The sequence below is a fragment of the Lucilia cuprina genome, chromosome 6 (assembly GCF_022045245.1).
Source record: "Lucilia cuprina isolate Lc7/37 chromosome 6, ASM2204524v1, whole genome shotgun sequence".
Classification (NCBI taxonomy): Eukaryota; Metazoa; Arthropoda; class Insecta; order Diptera; family Calliphoridae; genus Lucilia; species Lucilia cuprina.
The window spans coordinates 42,835,494-42,849,316 of NC_060954.1; the positions used below are offsets into that span (position 1 = coordinate 42,835,494).

General features: G+C 31.8%; 4 protein-coding genes and 1 long non-coding RNA gene across 5 annotated transcripts; 1 reads left to right on the forward strand and 4 right to left on the reverse strand.

Moving 5' to 3' along the window:
- Positions 1-521: 521 nt before the first annotated feature.
- On the reverse strand, positions 522-1,096 carry LOC124420907. Its single transcript, XR_006941434.1, has 2 exons — positions 714-1,096; positions 522-649 (listed from the first exon to the last, which is right to left on the reverse strand). It is a non-coding gene; the product is annotated as an uncharacterized LOC124420907 (long non-coding RNA).
- Positions 1,097-1,390: 294 nt separating this feature from the next.
- Positions 1,391-2,529, forward strand: LOC111684798 (ubiquitin-conjugating enzyme E2-18 kDa). Its single transcript, XM_023447005.2, has one exon. It carries the CDS (start codon positions 1,572-1,574, stop codon positions 2,034-2,036), a length of 465 nt encoding a protein of 154 aa, XP_023302773.1. The 5' UTR covers positions 1,391-1,571; the 3' UTR covers positions 2,037-2,529.
- LOC111684792 (cap-specific mRNA (nucleoside-2'-O-)-methyltransferase 2) lies at positions 2,349-5,587 on the reverse strand. The gene is made up of 2 exons (XM_023447000.2): positions 4,843-5,587; positions 2,349-4,432 (listed from the first exon to the last, which is right to left on the reverse strand). Exons 1-2 carry the CDS (start codon positions 5,488-5,490, stop codon positions 2,843-2,845), a joined length of 2,238 nt encoding a protein of 745 aa, XP_023302768.2. The 5' UTR covers positions 5,491-5,587; the 3' UTR covers positions 2,349-2,842.
- A 701-nt stretch (positions 5,588-6,288) lies between these two features.
- Positions 6,289-9,221, reverse strand: LOC111684796 (transcription factor grauzone-like). The gene is made up of 4 exons (XM_023447003.2): positions 8,785-9,221; positions 7,584-8,725; positions 7,139-7,520; positions 6,289-6,652 (listed from the first exon to the last, which is right to left on the reverse strand). Exons 1-4 carry the CDS (start codon positions 8,905-8,907, stop codon positions 6,485-6,487), a joined length of 1,815 nt encoding a protein of 604 aa, XP_023302771.2. The 5' UTR covers positions 8,908-9,221; the 3' UTR covers positions 6,289-6,484.
- A 665-nt stretch (positions 9,222-9,886) lies between these two features.
- On the reverse strand, positions 9,887-12,672 carry LOC111684800 (transcription factor grauzone-like). Its single transcript, XM_023447006.2, has 4 exons — positions 12,511-12,672; positions 11,480-12,450; positions 11,041-11,422; positions 9,887-10,260 (listed from the first exon to the last, which is right to left on the reverse strand). The coding sequence occupies exons 1-4, from the start codon at positions 12,631-12,633 to the stop codon at positions 10,093-10,095; spliced, it is 1,644 nt and encodes a 547-aa protein (XP_023302774.2). The 5' UTR covers positions 12,634-12,672; the 3' UTR covers positions 9,887-10,092.
- Between the last annotated feature and the right edge of the window lie 1,151 nt (positions 12,673-13,823).

The following is a 13,823-nucleotide window of genomic DNA, read 5'->3' on the forward strand; positions in this document are numbered from 1 at the left end:
GTATAAATATATAAACATCGACGTTTTAGTACAAGTCAAATTATTTAAAATCGTTTTATTGAATCCAAATTTTGAAAACAATGTAAAAAATAAAAATATATTGTTAGCACTTTTGTAAAAATTGAACAAGAAAGAAGAGAAATGGCAGAGAAAGAAATAAGAAGTTAACTGCCCTACAAGAACAGTGACAGTCATTTAACCGGTCATTTGACTGGCAAATCGATCAAAGTTTCCATCAAAAGTTTCTATCTGTTTCTTAAGGGCAATATGTAAAAAGTGATGGAAACTTTTGTGTACATGTGATTTTGCATCACCCTCGCACTTATGAATTCTATCGACTTTAAAACATATATTTGAGCTGCTCACTCTTTTGCTTTTTACCAATCATGGATGATGGAAATGTTAGTCACGATTGACTAATCATTCTTTATGGATATATCCATCACAGTTGACCGATCACACTTGATGAATTTATCCGTCAAATCTGACGGCTATGCCAATTTATAATAAAACACAATTTATTAACATTTTAAGACATATATTTTTAATTTTATTAATATACATAAATTAACTATCATTTCACCATTTTACATACCTCACAGAATGTAAAATCCTCCTATGCTCCTTTTAATTTGTGGAAATAAATTGTCTGTAAAGAAATGCATATAAATATTGAAATATAAAAATTAAAAGTAAATATGTATTCATATTACCACAAATAGATTAAACTCCGAAGTGTATATTCTCAGCTCCACTTCCTGCACCGTTTTTAAATTATAATAAATCTCTTTATTTTTAATAATGTTAGTCTCAATTTTTTTAATTTTTTGCTCCTTGATCTTTGGCTTTCACTGAAATAATTAATTTATGCGACGGAAAACACAGTAACAGTCAAATGTAGTTGTTTCACTCTTTCATATGCAAATGAAACCCTTTATCACACATTGAGTACATCAACAGTCATTTTACCGGTCATTTGACCGTCATTATTGATGGAATTATCCATTAACTATTTTTTTTTGCAATTTTTAAAGAAAAATGTTGCAAGTGTGTTAGTAAAATCATTTTGTATGTGTTAGTTTCGGTCATACATTTCTTGTAGGGTGAACTCTGCGTCGATTCAACTGACCACTAACTATGTCTAGCCGTCGTTTCAAGATATGTCTGTAACGTAAGTCCACTGTGGACTTTCATATATACATTATTTCAAACCTTTAACACTAGCTATGCATAATATATTATAGTTTTTTTTTTAATTTGTCAAAATATTTTATAAAAAAAAATTATGAAAGCCATTAAAAACAAATCGGTTGAAAATTAAGCTGACTAACGGCACATTTTAAAGCCGCCGCTGATTTTTTCAATTGCCTGCTAACGACGTCATTAATTTTTGTCGGCGCAGATCTCTGATGGTTAATAAGAAGAAAAACGTCTGATTCAGTGTGTAACAAAAAAAATAATTTCTGGAATATTTTTCGCTGAAAATAATCAGCAGTATTTTAACTCTTAATAATTGGCCAAATTAAGAAAATAACACAAAATTAACTAAAAAGTATAAATTTTCAAAGAATATGACAGCACCGCGTCGTTTACGTAAAGAACTAACAGATTTACAGCAATGTCAACTGAAATCCTTTCGCGAAATTGCCACTGATGACGACAATCTATTGCGTTGGACTGGTCTAATTGTACCCGATAACCCACCCTACAATAAGGGAGCATTTCGCATTGAAATCAACTTTCCGGCGGAGTATCCCTTCAAGCCACCAAAGATCAATTTCAAAACGAAAATCTATCATCCGAACATTGATGAAAAGGGACAAGTTTGCTTGCCCATTATAAGTACGGAAAACTGGAAACCTGCCACACGTACGGATCAAGTTATAAACTCTCTTATAGCACTGATTAACGATCCGGAGCCAGAGCATCCATTGCGTGCCGAATTGGCGGAGGAGTTTCTTAAGGATCGCAAAAAGTTTATGAAAAATGCTGAGGACTTTACCCGCAAGAACAGTGAAAAAAGACCAGCTGATTAGTAAAGTAAAACGAATCATATAATTAAATATTAAAAAAAAAAAACAAAGACTTTTTGAACCAAATTGTCATTTCAAAAAAAATGTCCCTTTTTTGCTAAGGATTATTAATATTATTGTGCACTATTTTATTTGCGTATCTCATTTTATTTTCCAAAAATTAACCTCCAGCCGGACTGCCTTCTATGCGTACACCAGCAGCAGCTGTAACTGTAGCAGAAAGTAGGAAACTATTAACTAACAAAAAAAAGTACTTTAGCATGTTGCAATGATGATTATGTCCTTCGTAAAATAAATACATTTATACCTATTTTGTTTTTTTATTTTTCTATTTTTATTACATATTTTTGTTTTTTTTTATTTCATTCGACATTTATTTTTCTTAACTGCATATTGTTTAACGAAATTCATTCATATTTGAACAACTAATAATTGTATTTAAATATACACTACTGAAATTGAAAATAAAAAGTTTTAAATAAAATTGTGTATTTCATTTATGTGATTTATTTATTTTTTCCATTCACCTGCCAATAAACAAAAATTGCACAGTGTCTTTGAATCATTGAGTTTTGAAGGTTAGGTTTGTGTCTTGGCTAAATTATATGAGAAACAACAGGATTTTGTTTGTGAAAAATTCATGTTTATTTTTCATAAAGATTTATAATCCATATATTAAATTTGTTTAGATATTGAATACATATAATGTAATAAAAAAATGTACTATTTTTAGTAATTAATTTCTAATACTTCACTTCATAATTCATCATCATTATGGAGATTTTCAAAATAAGAAAAAACTCCTTCATTTAATTGTGTAACAAGTATTTAAAGTTTTTCAATAGCAACATATTATTGAAAGCACACAAAGTTTTATTAAAATCATTGCGATGCAATAGTAATATGTTTATAAAACATAAAATATCTTGATCTAAACTACTGGACAAGGCCACTTTTAGTTCTTCCAAACTATTGGTAAAATCGCCGCAGCTAGCTGTTAGTGAAATTTCAAAATCTGTCTCAAATGCAAATGACAAATGTCTATACGATAATGTTGATAGATAACGTAAAATGGAGACAGCGTAATGAGTTAAAAATGGCATATTTATAAATTTCACTTCATTTGGTTTTGCTGCCGAAAGTGAGGAAATGAGTTTTTTGAAAAAAAGTTCCTGTTGCAGGGCAAAATTTCCATTAATGTTGGCAAAATCATTAAATTTAATTTCTACCACTGTTTCATCACAAGTATAAGTTGCTCGTGGTTCTTGCAACCATAAACTATCGCATGACGTCTCACTATATAAATCATTTAGTTTTGAACGCATTATTAATAAATGAACATTGGCAAAAAGACTACTATTCAATACTCTCACTCCCTGTCCCCGATAGAGCGATAACTTTACTTGAGATTCTTCTAACTCTTCTAAATGTTCAAATTTATATTTTATTTCACTTGAATGTAAATGTTCTTTTAACATTTTCTCCAGATCATTTAAATGTTTACGAAATTTAAAAATATGCTCTTCTTTTGAGGTCTCCTTAAACATTTCCCTTTCGGAGTGTGAACCTTTATAGATTTGATTTTTATAACTTTTCTCAATAAACTTTTGATATTTATAGAGAATTTTCAATTCATCGGGTAGTTTTTGTATGTTGTAACGTTGATAGAACTCATTGCAAGTGGCAGTTCTTAGATTTTGTAAACGTTTAACAATCATTTTATGTGGTCGTATCTCATAACTATAAATGTTCTGCTCTATGGCATTAATTTGATGATTCATAAATATGCGACAGCATATTTCATGTTGTCTTAGAAAATCCAATGGTAAAGAAGTTTTGGCAAACAATGGCCATAGTAAGGCATTTTGGGGGGTCAATTTCAATTTCATTTTCTCTATAATTTCAGACAAATGTTTTGCTTCCTTTTTATAATTTAAACAAATAACATAGACCTCTGAATTGCCACGCTTAGAGGTGCAAGGCTTAAAAACGTGTACTTTTTCAAAGGCACAATTCAATAAGAATAGTTTACTAACCGATGATGCTTCGTACAGCGTAAACATTTTAATGACAAACGAACCACCCTCAGCCAAGATTGTTAAGGCGGTTATTATTTCGGCATAATGTAATAGAGCTACTTTTTCCTCTTGACAATCTGGTGACTCTATACAATCGACAGAACCATCAGCCGTTATAAGATGGACATCACCTAAACGTTTTGCACATTCCTGCTGCATATGCTGTAAGTTATCCGTATCGATAATGTTGCCAGTGAAATCCTTGTGAAATAGCCAATTATCGAGTGTGTATAGAAGAAAGCGGTCATCCATGATCATACGATTAACAGGATTACCTTCATAATAAGGATTTAAGGTGGTCGCTAACCATTTCCATTGCACCTGTTGGAAATTTATAAGGAATATTAATTAATCTAAAAGCAATAGGAAAGAGTAGACAACACTCGACTAGGTCAAAGTCAGAATAGGCTATAATATACCATAATCCAGACTAAACTATGGAATAGATTATACACTAGACTATAGGCTACAGACTAGGCCATAGACTACTACATACTAGACTTTTAACTACGCTTTATACTAGACTATAGACTAAACTTTGGACTAGACTCTAGAATCTATAATAGACTATAGGATAGACTTTCGGCTACAAACTATAGATTACATCAGCCTAGTCTTTAATACAGTACAGACTGTAGTCTAATCTAGTCTGTAGTCTGAAAAAAAAATTACGAAATTTGTTGAAATTTATAGCCTGACCAAATAACAAGACAAAATCCCATACAACTTACCTCATTCTTATCATAATTCGTATACATATAATGATTTAAAGCTGTTATAAATGCTCCAGGAGCTTCACACAAATGCAATGAATTCACCTGGGGTCCCTTAATCAATTCCGGAAATCTTCCCAAACATTCATACATTTTACACCAGGCAATTGTTACGAATTCAGCATTTGTTTCAGTCTTCAAACGCCAAGGTATCTCGCCAGCAGGATCCTGACGTCTTGTATGCAATGACCAATCCTCAATAACATAATCATTTAGTTTACTTTTCACAAGATTCAATTTAATTTTTAACTCTTGCAACGATTCCAATTGATAATATTCTTTAAAGAGCTCTTGGGCTGATGGTAGACACCAGTCATTTGCAGTTGCATATTTTTGATATAGAAAACATTTTTCAAACATTTCCTGAATTTGGCTGTTGTGGTGGTCATGCTGCTGTTGCTGTTGCATTCGGCTGTGCTCAACATGAAATGCATAGTTGTCGTTGTTGTTCCTGTTGCTATAGGGTTTTGCGTTGTTTTTAATACCAATCGATTTGCCGGTTGCAGAGCTATTACCAACGAAGCATTTCGTGGGAGATGTGTGCGGACCACAGCCATTTCTTAAGCCTTGCGGTGGTGCTAAACGTGTATCTTGCGATAAATTCATATTTTTTTGTATAATTCTTTCTAATTTTATTGGTATTTTAATTTCAAACAAACATCTTCGTAAATATCCGGAGTAAAAAAAATTGTAATTGCACTCAGAGCCCTGAGTCGACAAATATTAAGGGTGGCGGCGGCAGCTCTTAAATGTCGGCAGCGGTTTAAAATCGATTGTATAAATCGGTAATCGAAAGATTAAAAAGTCAGATTTTGGAGGTAAATATTAAGGCGGGTTTTTTTCTGATAAAGATAATCTTCATTCCTTGGCTAAACCTGGTTTAATATACGTTTTGTGTTTTTCAGTAATCAGTTAGTTATTATCTAAGTTTAACTGAGTGTAATTGACCAATTAAACTTAAGTTATAAGTGAGAACACACAATCAACAAAAACAATAAAATAATGATTTCGGAAGAAGAAAAACTTAATATTTTAAGTAATTAGTAATATTTTGATTTCTTTTATCGATATTACTACTGTTTTAAATGTTTATTTATATTTTTTCTAAAATTTTACATTATACAAAAGTGATATTTGCAAAAAAACAGCTGTTCATTGTTTATGTTTTTGACTAAAAAGTTGACAATTCTACTGATCCTAAATCCATAACTGAAAAACATGATATTTGGTTAAAGTCCGCCTTAATTTGTTCCGAGTTTAATCTAACAGCAAGTTAAACCTAGTTTAACTGAGTAGTAGGAAACACGCCCTGAATTATCCTACGCCACACAGTGGGCAATTAAAAAAGAAAAAGTAAATCTGTAATTTAAAGATTGAATTTTATATTAGAACAAATGAAACATATACTTAGTTAAATCTGTCCAAGATATCTATACTTTTATTTAAATTATGTAAAAAAAAGTAGTTACTACTTACATAATGATCAATTTTAAATTAATTTATATTATAAAATATATTTTGAGACTTAAATAAACGTTAAACTAAACTTAATTAAATAAATTATACTGTATCAATTATAATGATATATTTTGCATGATTTTTAAATTTCTGGTGGTATATTTCCCGAATATTTCAGTAGTTTTGTTTCTTCCCATTCTTTGGGATGTATCTTTTTGCGATGTGCGTGCATGTTGCCATTAGAATTAAAGGTTTTCGGACACCAGGGACAAGTGTATAAAGTAGTACCAGTGTGTGTGGCCATATGTTCCTATAAAGATAATTATTAAGAGTTAAATATATAAACCAGATTGTGGAATAAACTGTAGACTGTATAATAGAGTAGATATTTTAAATAATCAAAGTAATAAATTGTAGATCAGACTGAAGAGTACTTTGTACTAGATCAAACACTAAACTGAAGTCTTCATCATAGACAAGGCTAAAGACTATAAAATAGAGTATAGACTAGTCTATTGACAAAACTTTAGAATAGACTAGATTAAAGTTTAGACTATTGACTAGAATATAGACTGGACTTAAGATTAGTCTATAAACTAGGCTATAGACGACGCCATTTGCAATTGGATTTTAGAAATTTCCGTTTTGTACTAATTTAGACTATAGACTAGAACATAATGTAGACTAGACAATAGACCACATTATAAACTATAGACATAACTATATATTAGCCAATAACCTAGTATTCACTTCTTCACTAGACTGGAAAATACTCTGCTATTTATTTTATCCTTACCTTCAAAGCTTCCGATCTTTTAAAAGCTTTTTCACAAATACTGCACTTGTGATCGTAACCCTTTTCGTGCATAGTATTTATATGCTTTTTAAGTGCCTTTAGGGTGGGTGATATTTTTGGACAAATAGGGCAGTGATGTTCCTGTTTTCCCCCAACCGGATGTTGGGATTCTTTATGCAGCTTTAGACCTCGTTCACTAGTAAGACGTAAACCACATACATCACAATTGATAACAGGAGCGGGTATACCTTCATGCTTATTCATGTGTATTTTAAATTCAGCACTGGAGTTAATAGCTTTACCGCATATATAGCAAATTTTAACGAAACGCTTAAGATGTACCGCTTGTCGATGTTGATTCAATAGATAAGGACTGCCATAACTAAAATATAATGAGAGAATATTTAAGAAAAAAAATGAGAATTTCTTAAGAGAGAATCAATACTTTTTGCCACAATCACTGCAGGGAAATTTCTTTTCCTCTTCCGGCAAATGAGTTAATTTGTGTATCCTCAGGACATAAGCTTCTGTAAAAGATTTACCGCATACATCGCAACAATGTTGCTTAACAACCTCACTGGCTCGATGTACACGCAACATGTGACTGTCAAAACTAATACGATCTGACATGGCTTTGCCGCATTCATTGCACTTAAAATGATCGGGATTTAAGTGACAATGAAGATGATCCACCAAACGGGTACGATCGAAAAACTTTCGTTTACAGCAAACAACATAGCCGCGTTGTTTGTGATTCTCGGTAAAATGTTTCTGCATGGCGGGAAAGTCTTCAAACGGTACCTGGCAAAGATCACAGAACATTTGCTTAAAGTGCTCGGCTATAAATTGATCATTTTCTTTGCGATTTGTGCGGTGTTTACTGTAAGCTTTGCGTCTTTTACTTTCTACAGTTTCCGCAGAATCTTTTTCCGGCTGATAACTGGCATCGTTGTCATTATCACTAAGACTATCTGAATCTTGATTATCATTTGTATCTAGAGGCTCTTCTTTCACTTGCGATTCATCTGCCGCCGTTTCTTCTGATATTTTTGTCTCTGCCGTTGCTTTGGCTTTTGTGGGTTTCTTTTTATTCTTGGATTTGTTGTTTACTTTCGATTTTTTCGATTTCTCTAGAGGATCTTTATTTGTTATTTGATTTTCTAATCTTAAACGTTTACAAGCCTGTTTTAAGGGCATATCATCCAAATCCACTTCATCTAATGGCTGTGTTATTACAGTTTCTTTATTAGCCCTCAAATCGGGAGCTGGTGTTGGTGGATCTATCAGAATTTCTGGTTCCGCCAGATCCTGTGGCTGAGGTTGGTCTATTAGTATCTCTGGTTCTAGAAAACAAAATGCAATGTTATCTTTAATCTCCTCTTCAGTGGTAGTTTTTATTTTCGTTTTTTGTATTGTTATTTCCTCTTTACATTCCACCGTTGTTGTGAGCGATATTACACCAGCATCCTCTACTTTTATTTTTCCAAAATTCATATGAGCCTCTTCTATGCGCATATAGAATTTGTGAAAATCGTTTACCTCTTGCCAGCAGGACAAACATATCCAGGAATTTGTTTGTATATTGTTCTAAAAGGAATTAATTATTGTTTTTTGTTAAGGCAGACTGACAGTAGTTCGATACTTACCATTGGCCAAAAATGTTTCTCTATCACTTTTCCCATATCCAGATCTTGCCATTGTGTTGAGTTTGCCTTTATGGTGTCCAAAATATCTTTATTTATTTCCAAACACAATAAACAGGATTCCATTATTAATTTTTATTTAGAAATTTATTAAAAATAACATTTTCCAACAATTTGTAAACAAGAAGAAAAAAAATTATGTATACGAATAATTGGTAATCGGATTTGTTTAGTTAGAACTAGTACAAGGAGTTGCCAGAACATTTTTTTATGATTTTATGGCGATTTTTAACAGCATTTCTATTAATCAAGGAAAACTTAGATAATTATATCATTTTTATATAATTTTGTAATTCCTATTTCATTTAGTTAAAAGTCGACTTTTCGACTTTTTGCATTTTATGAAAAGTCGATTTTTCAACTTTTCGACTTTTTTCATTTAAATAAAAGTCGACTTTTAGACTTTTCGACTATAAGTATTATATAAATAGTCGACTTTTTATGACTTTTTTCGACTTTTTGACTATTTTCGACTTCTTTTTACTTTTTTCCGACTATTTTTTACTTTTTTCGAGTTTTTCCGACTATTTTAGAGTTTTTGACTTTTTTCCACTTTTTTAAAATTTTTGACTTGTTTCTACAATTTTCGATTTTTCGACTTTTTCCGACTTTTTTCGACTTTATTCGACTTTTCGATTTTTTCGACTTTTTGACTATTTTCGACTTCTTTCTACTTTTTTCCGACTATTTTTTTACTTTTTTCGAGTTTTTCCGACTATTTTAGAGTTTTTGACTTTTTTCCACTTTTTTTAAAATTTTTGACTTGTTTCTACAATTTTCGATTTTTTGACTTATCGACTTTTTTCGACTTATCGACTTTTCGGCTTTTTTCGACTTTTATTCACTTTTTTCGAGTTTTTTCCGACTATTTTAGAGTTTTTGACTTTTTTTCCACTTTTTTGACTTGTTTCTACAATTTTCGATTTTTCGACTTTTTACGACTTTCAGACTTTTCGGATTTTTTCGACTTTTATTCACAAAGTCTACTTTTCGACTTTTTTCACAGACGAAAGTCGAGTTATCGACTTTTTTGGAACAAAATAGTCGACTTCGACAAAAAGTCTATTGTTCGATTATTCGAAAGTCGATTTATAGAACCCTAATAGAAATCGTATAACCAACTAGAATCAGAATCGGTTTATAACTGAACATAAGTTCCATCTCCGATAATCAATTAAAAAAAAAACATAATTCACTTAAAAATATCTTTATCAAGATAAAATTCTTCAAATCATAATTTTGTTTTTTTTATTAATTCAATATCGGTAATTTTCCCGAATATTTTTGAAGTTTTGCTTCTTCCCATTCTTTGGGATGGACTCTTTTGCGATGGGCATGCATATTGCCGTTTGAATAAAAGGTTTTTGGACACCAACTACACGTATATAAAGGTGTACCGGTATGTGAAGCCATATGTTCCTAGAAAAGAAAAGTCATTAAAAATCTAAATTTTTCCCAATCTATTTTTATACCCTTCACCTTCGTGAGAAGGGTATATATAAGTTTGTCATTCCGTTTGTAATTTCTATAATATAATTTTCCGACCCTATAAAGTATCTATATATTCTGGATCCTTATAGATAGCGGAGTCGATTAAGTCATGTCCGTCTGTCTGTCTGTTGAAATCAGTTTTTAGAGGTCCCCAGATATCGGCGAGATCCGAATCTTCAGTAATTCAGTTAGAAATGCTTTCGAGTAGATCGCTATTTAAAATCAGCAAAATCGGTCTATAAATAACGGAGATATGAGCAAAAATCCGAGACAACCTCCGAAAATTTCATCAAAAAAAGCCACATTTTTTCATGCTTTGTTAAAAAAGCAACAACAACACTGTGAATTGGATAAAGATGTACATGTGCGTGTAGAGATGTATTTGGTTTTATTCAGCTGTGTATTTTTTTGCATGTTTGCATGCTGTTCTGTTTTCACAAAGGTAAGTGGGTATAACAAGAGCAAGGAGATAAAGCAGTAATATGTTGGTAATACAGCTCATAATTGTTTAAGGGTGGTAATACAGTTTGACGGTGGTATTACAGTACAACGGTTAATATTTCTTTCTGCTACAGTTTATATTTGTTTGTGTGTATGTTATGTGTGACATGTGTGCAGAGATACAAAATAAATAAAAAAAACATACTTGGTGAAGGGTATATAAGATTCGGCACAGCCGAATATAGAAATATTACTTGTTTGTATTACCCTTAATGCTTCTGCCCTCTTGAAAGCCTTTTCGCAAATGTTGCATTTGTGATCGTAACCTTTTTTATGCATTGTACTAACATGTTTGAGTAGAGCCTTTCTTGTTGGTGATATTTTATGGCAAACGGGACAGGGATGATCTTGTTTACCACCCACTGGATGTTGATTGTCTTTGTGGCGTTTTAAACCTCTTTCGCTGGTCAATAGCAAACCACAGATATCACAACTTATTGACGGTGGCGGTATACCCTCGTGTTTGTCCATATGTATTTTGTACTCAGCACTAGTAACTATGGATTTACCACAAATATAACATATTTTGACGAATTTTTTTAAATGTACTGCCTCGGTATGTATATTTAGGTGGTTAGCAGAGGGGTATCTAAAATATATATTATCAATATTTACACAATTGGAAAAAATTTCAACTTCAACTTACAATTTTCCACATTGTTTACAGGGAAACTTCTTTTCCTCTTCGGGCAAATGTTGCAATTTATGGTAGCGCAATAAAGAGGCTTTCATAAATGACTTTCCACAGATCTCACAGCAATGTGTTAAATTAACACCTTTTGGTCGGTGTAAACGCAGCATATGTTTTTGAAAATTATCTGAATTTGAAAGAACTTTACCGCAGTGTTTACATTTGAAATGATCTGGATTGAAGTGTACTTGTAAATGGTCAACTAAACGATAGCGTTGAAAGAATTTTTTATCACAACACACCAGATAACCTTTTCGATCATGTTCCGTTTCGAAATGTTTCTGCATGATGAGAAAGTTTTCAAATGGTATACCGCAAAGATCACAGAACATTTGTTTAAAGTGTTCCGCTATAAATTGATCATTTTTCTTATTTTTACCTTTAATTTCTGATGAATTTTTATCTGGTTCATCGTTATCGTTATCGTTATTTTCTAACTCGGAATTCTTGTCTGGTTCATAATCGCTATCTTCGTCATCATTATCATTTACTCCATCAGAATTATCATCGTTGCAAGCATCTTTTTCCGTTTCTGTGTTAATTTTTGATGCTTTCTCATTCAGGTCCTTGGAATTTTTTAACTTTTTAGCAGAAATTTTATGTTTTTTTCTATTTTTGCGATTTGTGGCATTTGATTTTACTAAAGGATCGACATGTACTACATGTTGACTTATATCATCATTATTTTCGATTTGATCTGTTGTTTTATTATCTGTTAGGACAGCATTCTTATCTATTATCATTTCCTTCTCCAGACAGTCATACTCAAACTCTTCACTTTCATTATTTGATTCTTTCCATTTACTTTCTTTAATTTTAATACTGCCAAAATTAGTATGAGCCTCTTCTATGCGTGTGTAGAATATGTTAAAAGACTCCAATTGCTTCCAGCAGGTTAAACACATCCAGGAGCAGTCACTCGTGTTCTAAGGATATATTTTATGTTTCATTGTTTTCAGCTTGATGTTCGTCTTTGTTTTACTTACCATTGGCCAAAAGTGTTTCTCCAGCAATTTTGTTATATTGAACTCTTGCCATTGTGTGGAATTTGTTTCTATGATATCCACTAAATCTTTATTTAATTCCAAACACAACAAACAGGCATCCATTGTTTGTTTGTTTACATTTAGTAAAAAGTAAACAAAATTTGTATCTAAAGTTATGTTAATGTTGAGAAAGTGTCGAGTATTTGGTAGTCGAATTAAGGCGAATATAAGAAACAGGTGGAATACTTGGTTTTAGTTAATTAATTTGAAACCAGGATGCATTTACATTAGGCCTCTATCGGTCCTCTTGTACGCTCCTTAACTAGTGCCAAAGGTGGCACTGGTCCATCTTGACAAGAACACTAACCTACCGGAAGCCAGTAAGTCAGTACAGACGATATGTCGATGAAGCATGAAAAATACAGATATATTACGAAATTTTTATTTTAAAAGTAAAGTTTATAAACCGCTTTTTTATAGGGTTCTATAGTTGAAACGAAAAGTCGACTTTTCGACTTTTTGCATTTTATGAAAAGTCGACTATTTGCATTTTATGAAAAGTCGACTTTTTGCATTTTATGAAAAGTCTACTTTTTGCATTTTATGAAAAGTCGACTTTTTGCATTCAGTTAAAAGTCGATTTTTCGATTTTTGGACTTTTCGACTTTTTTCATTTAATTAGTGATTTTTCGACTTTTAATATTTTATAAATAGTCTACTTTTCGACTCTTTCCGACTTTCCGACTTTTCGACTTTTAATATTTTATAAATAGTCGACTTTTCGACTTTTTCCGACTATTCGACTTTTTTCGACTTTTTTTGACTTTCTTCGACTTTTCGACTTTTTGACTTTTTTCATTTAATTAAAAGTGATTTTTCGACTTTTAATATTTTATAAATAGTCGACTTTTCGACCTTTTCCGACTTTTCGACTTTTTCCGACTATTCGACTTCTTTCGACTTTTCGACTATTTTCGACTTTTTGACTTTTTCCGACTTTTTTCGACTATTTTCAACTTTTTCCGACTTTTCGACTTTTTCCGACTTTCGACTATATTCGACTTTTTCCGACTTTCGATTATATTCGACTTTTCGACTTTTTTCAACTTTTCAACTTTTTCCGACTTTCGACTTTTTTCGACTATTTTCCACTTTTTCCGACTATTTTCGACTTTTTCCGATTTTTTTCGACTTCTTTCGACTTTTTCAGACTTTTTTCGACTTTATTTACAAAGTCGACTTTTCGACTTTTTTCATAGACGATAGTCGAGTTATCGACTTTTTTGGAACAAAATAGTCGACTTCGACTTTTT

Coding starts and splice junctions, on each gene's coding strand:
- LOC111684798 (XM_023447005.2), top strand. CDS start 1,572: ATGACAGCACCGCGTCGTTTACGTAAAGAACTAACAGATTTACAGCAA.
- LOC111684792 (XM_023447000.2), bottom strand. CDS start 5,490: ATGAATTTATCGCAAGATACACGTTTAGCACCACCGCAAGGCTTAAGA. Junction 4,433..4,842: donor CGAATTATGATAAGAATGAG/GTAAGTTGTATG, acceptor AATTTCCAACAG/GTGCAATGGAAATGGTTAGC.
- LOC111684796 (XM_023447003.2), bottom strand. CDS start 8,907: ATGGAATCCTGTTTATTGTGTTTGGAAATAAATAAAGATATTTTGGAC. Junction 7,521..7,583: donor TGCAGTGATTGTGGCAAAAA/GTATTGATTCTC, acceptor ATTATATTTTAG/TTATGGCAGTCCTTATCTAT. Junction 6,653..7,138: donor AAAGATCGGAAGCTTTGAAG/GTAAGGATAAAA, acceptor TTATCTTTATAG/GAACATATGGCCACACACAC.
- LOC111684800 (XM_023447006.2), bottom strand. CDS start 12,633: ATGGATGCCTGTTTGTTGTGTTTGGAATTAAATAAAGATTTAGTGGAT. Junction 11,423..11,479: donor TGTAAACAATGTGGAAAATT/GTAAGTTGAAGT, acceptor TATATATTTTAG/ATACCCCTCTGCTAACCACC. Junction 10,261..11,040: donor AGAGGGCAGAAGCATTAAGG/GTAATACAAACA, acceptor TTTCTTTTCTAG/GAACATATGGCTTCACATAC.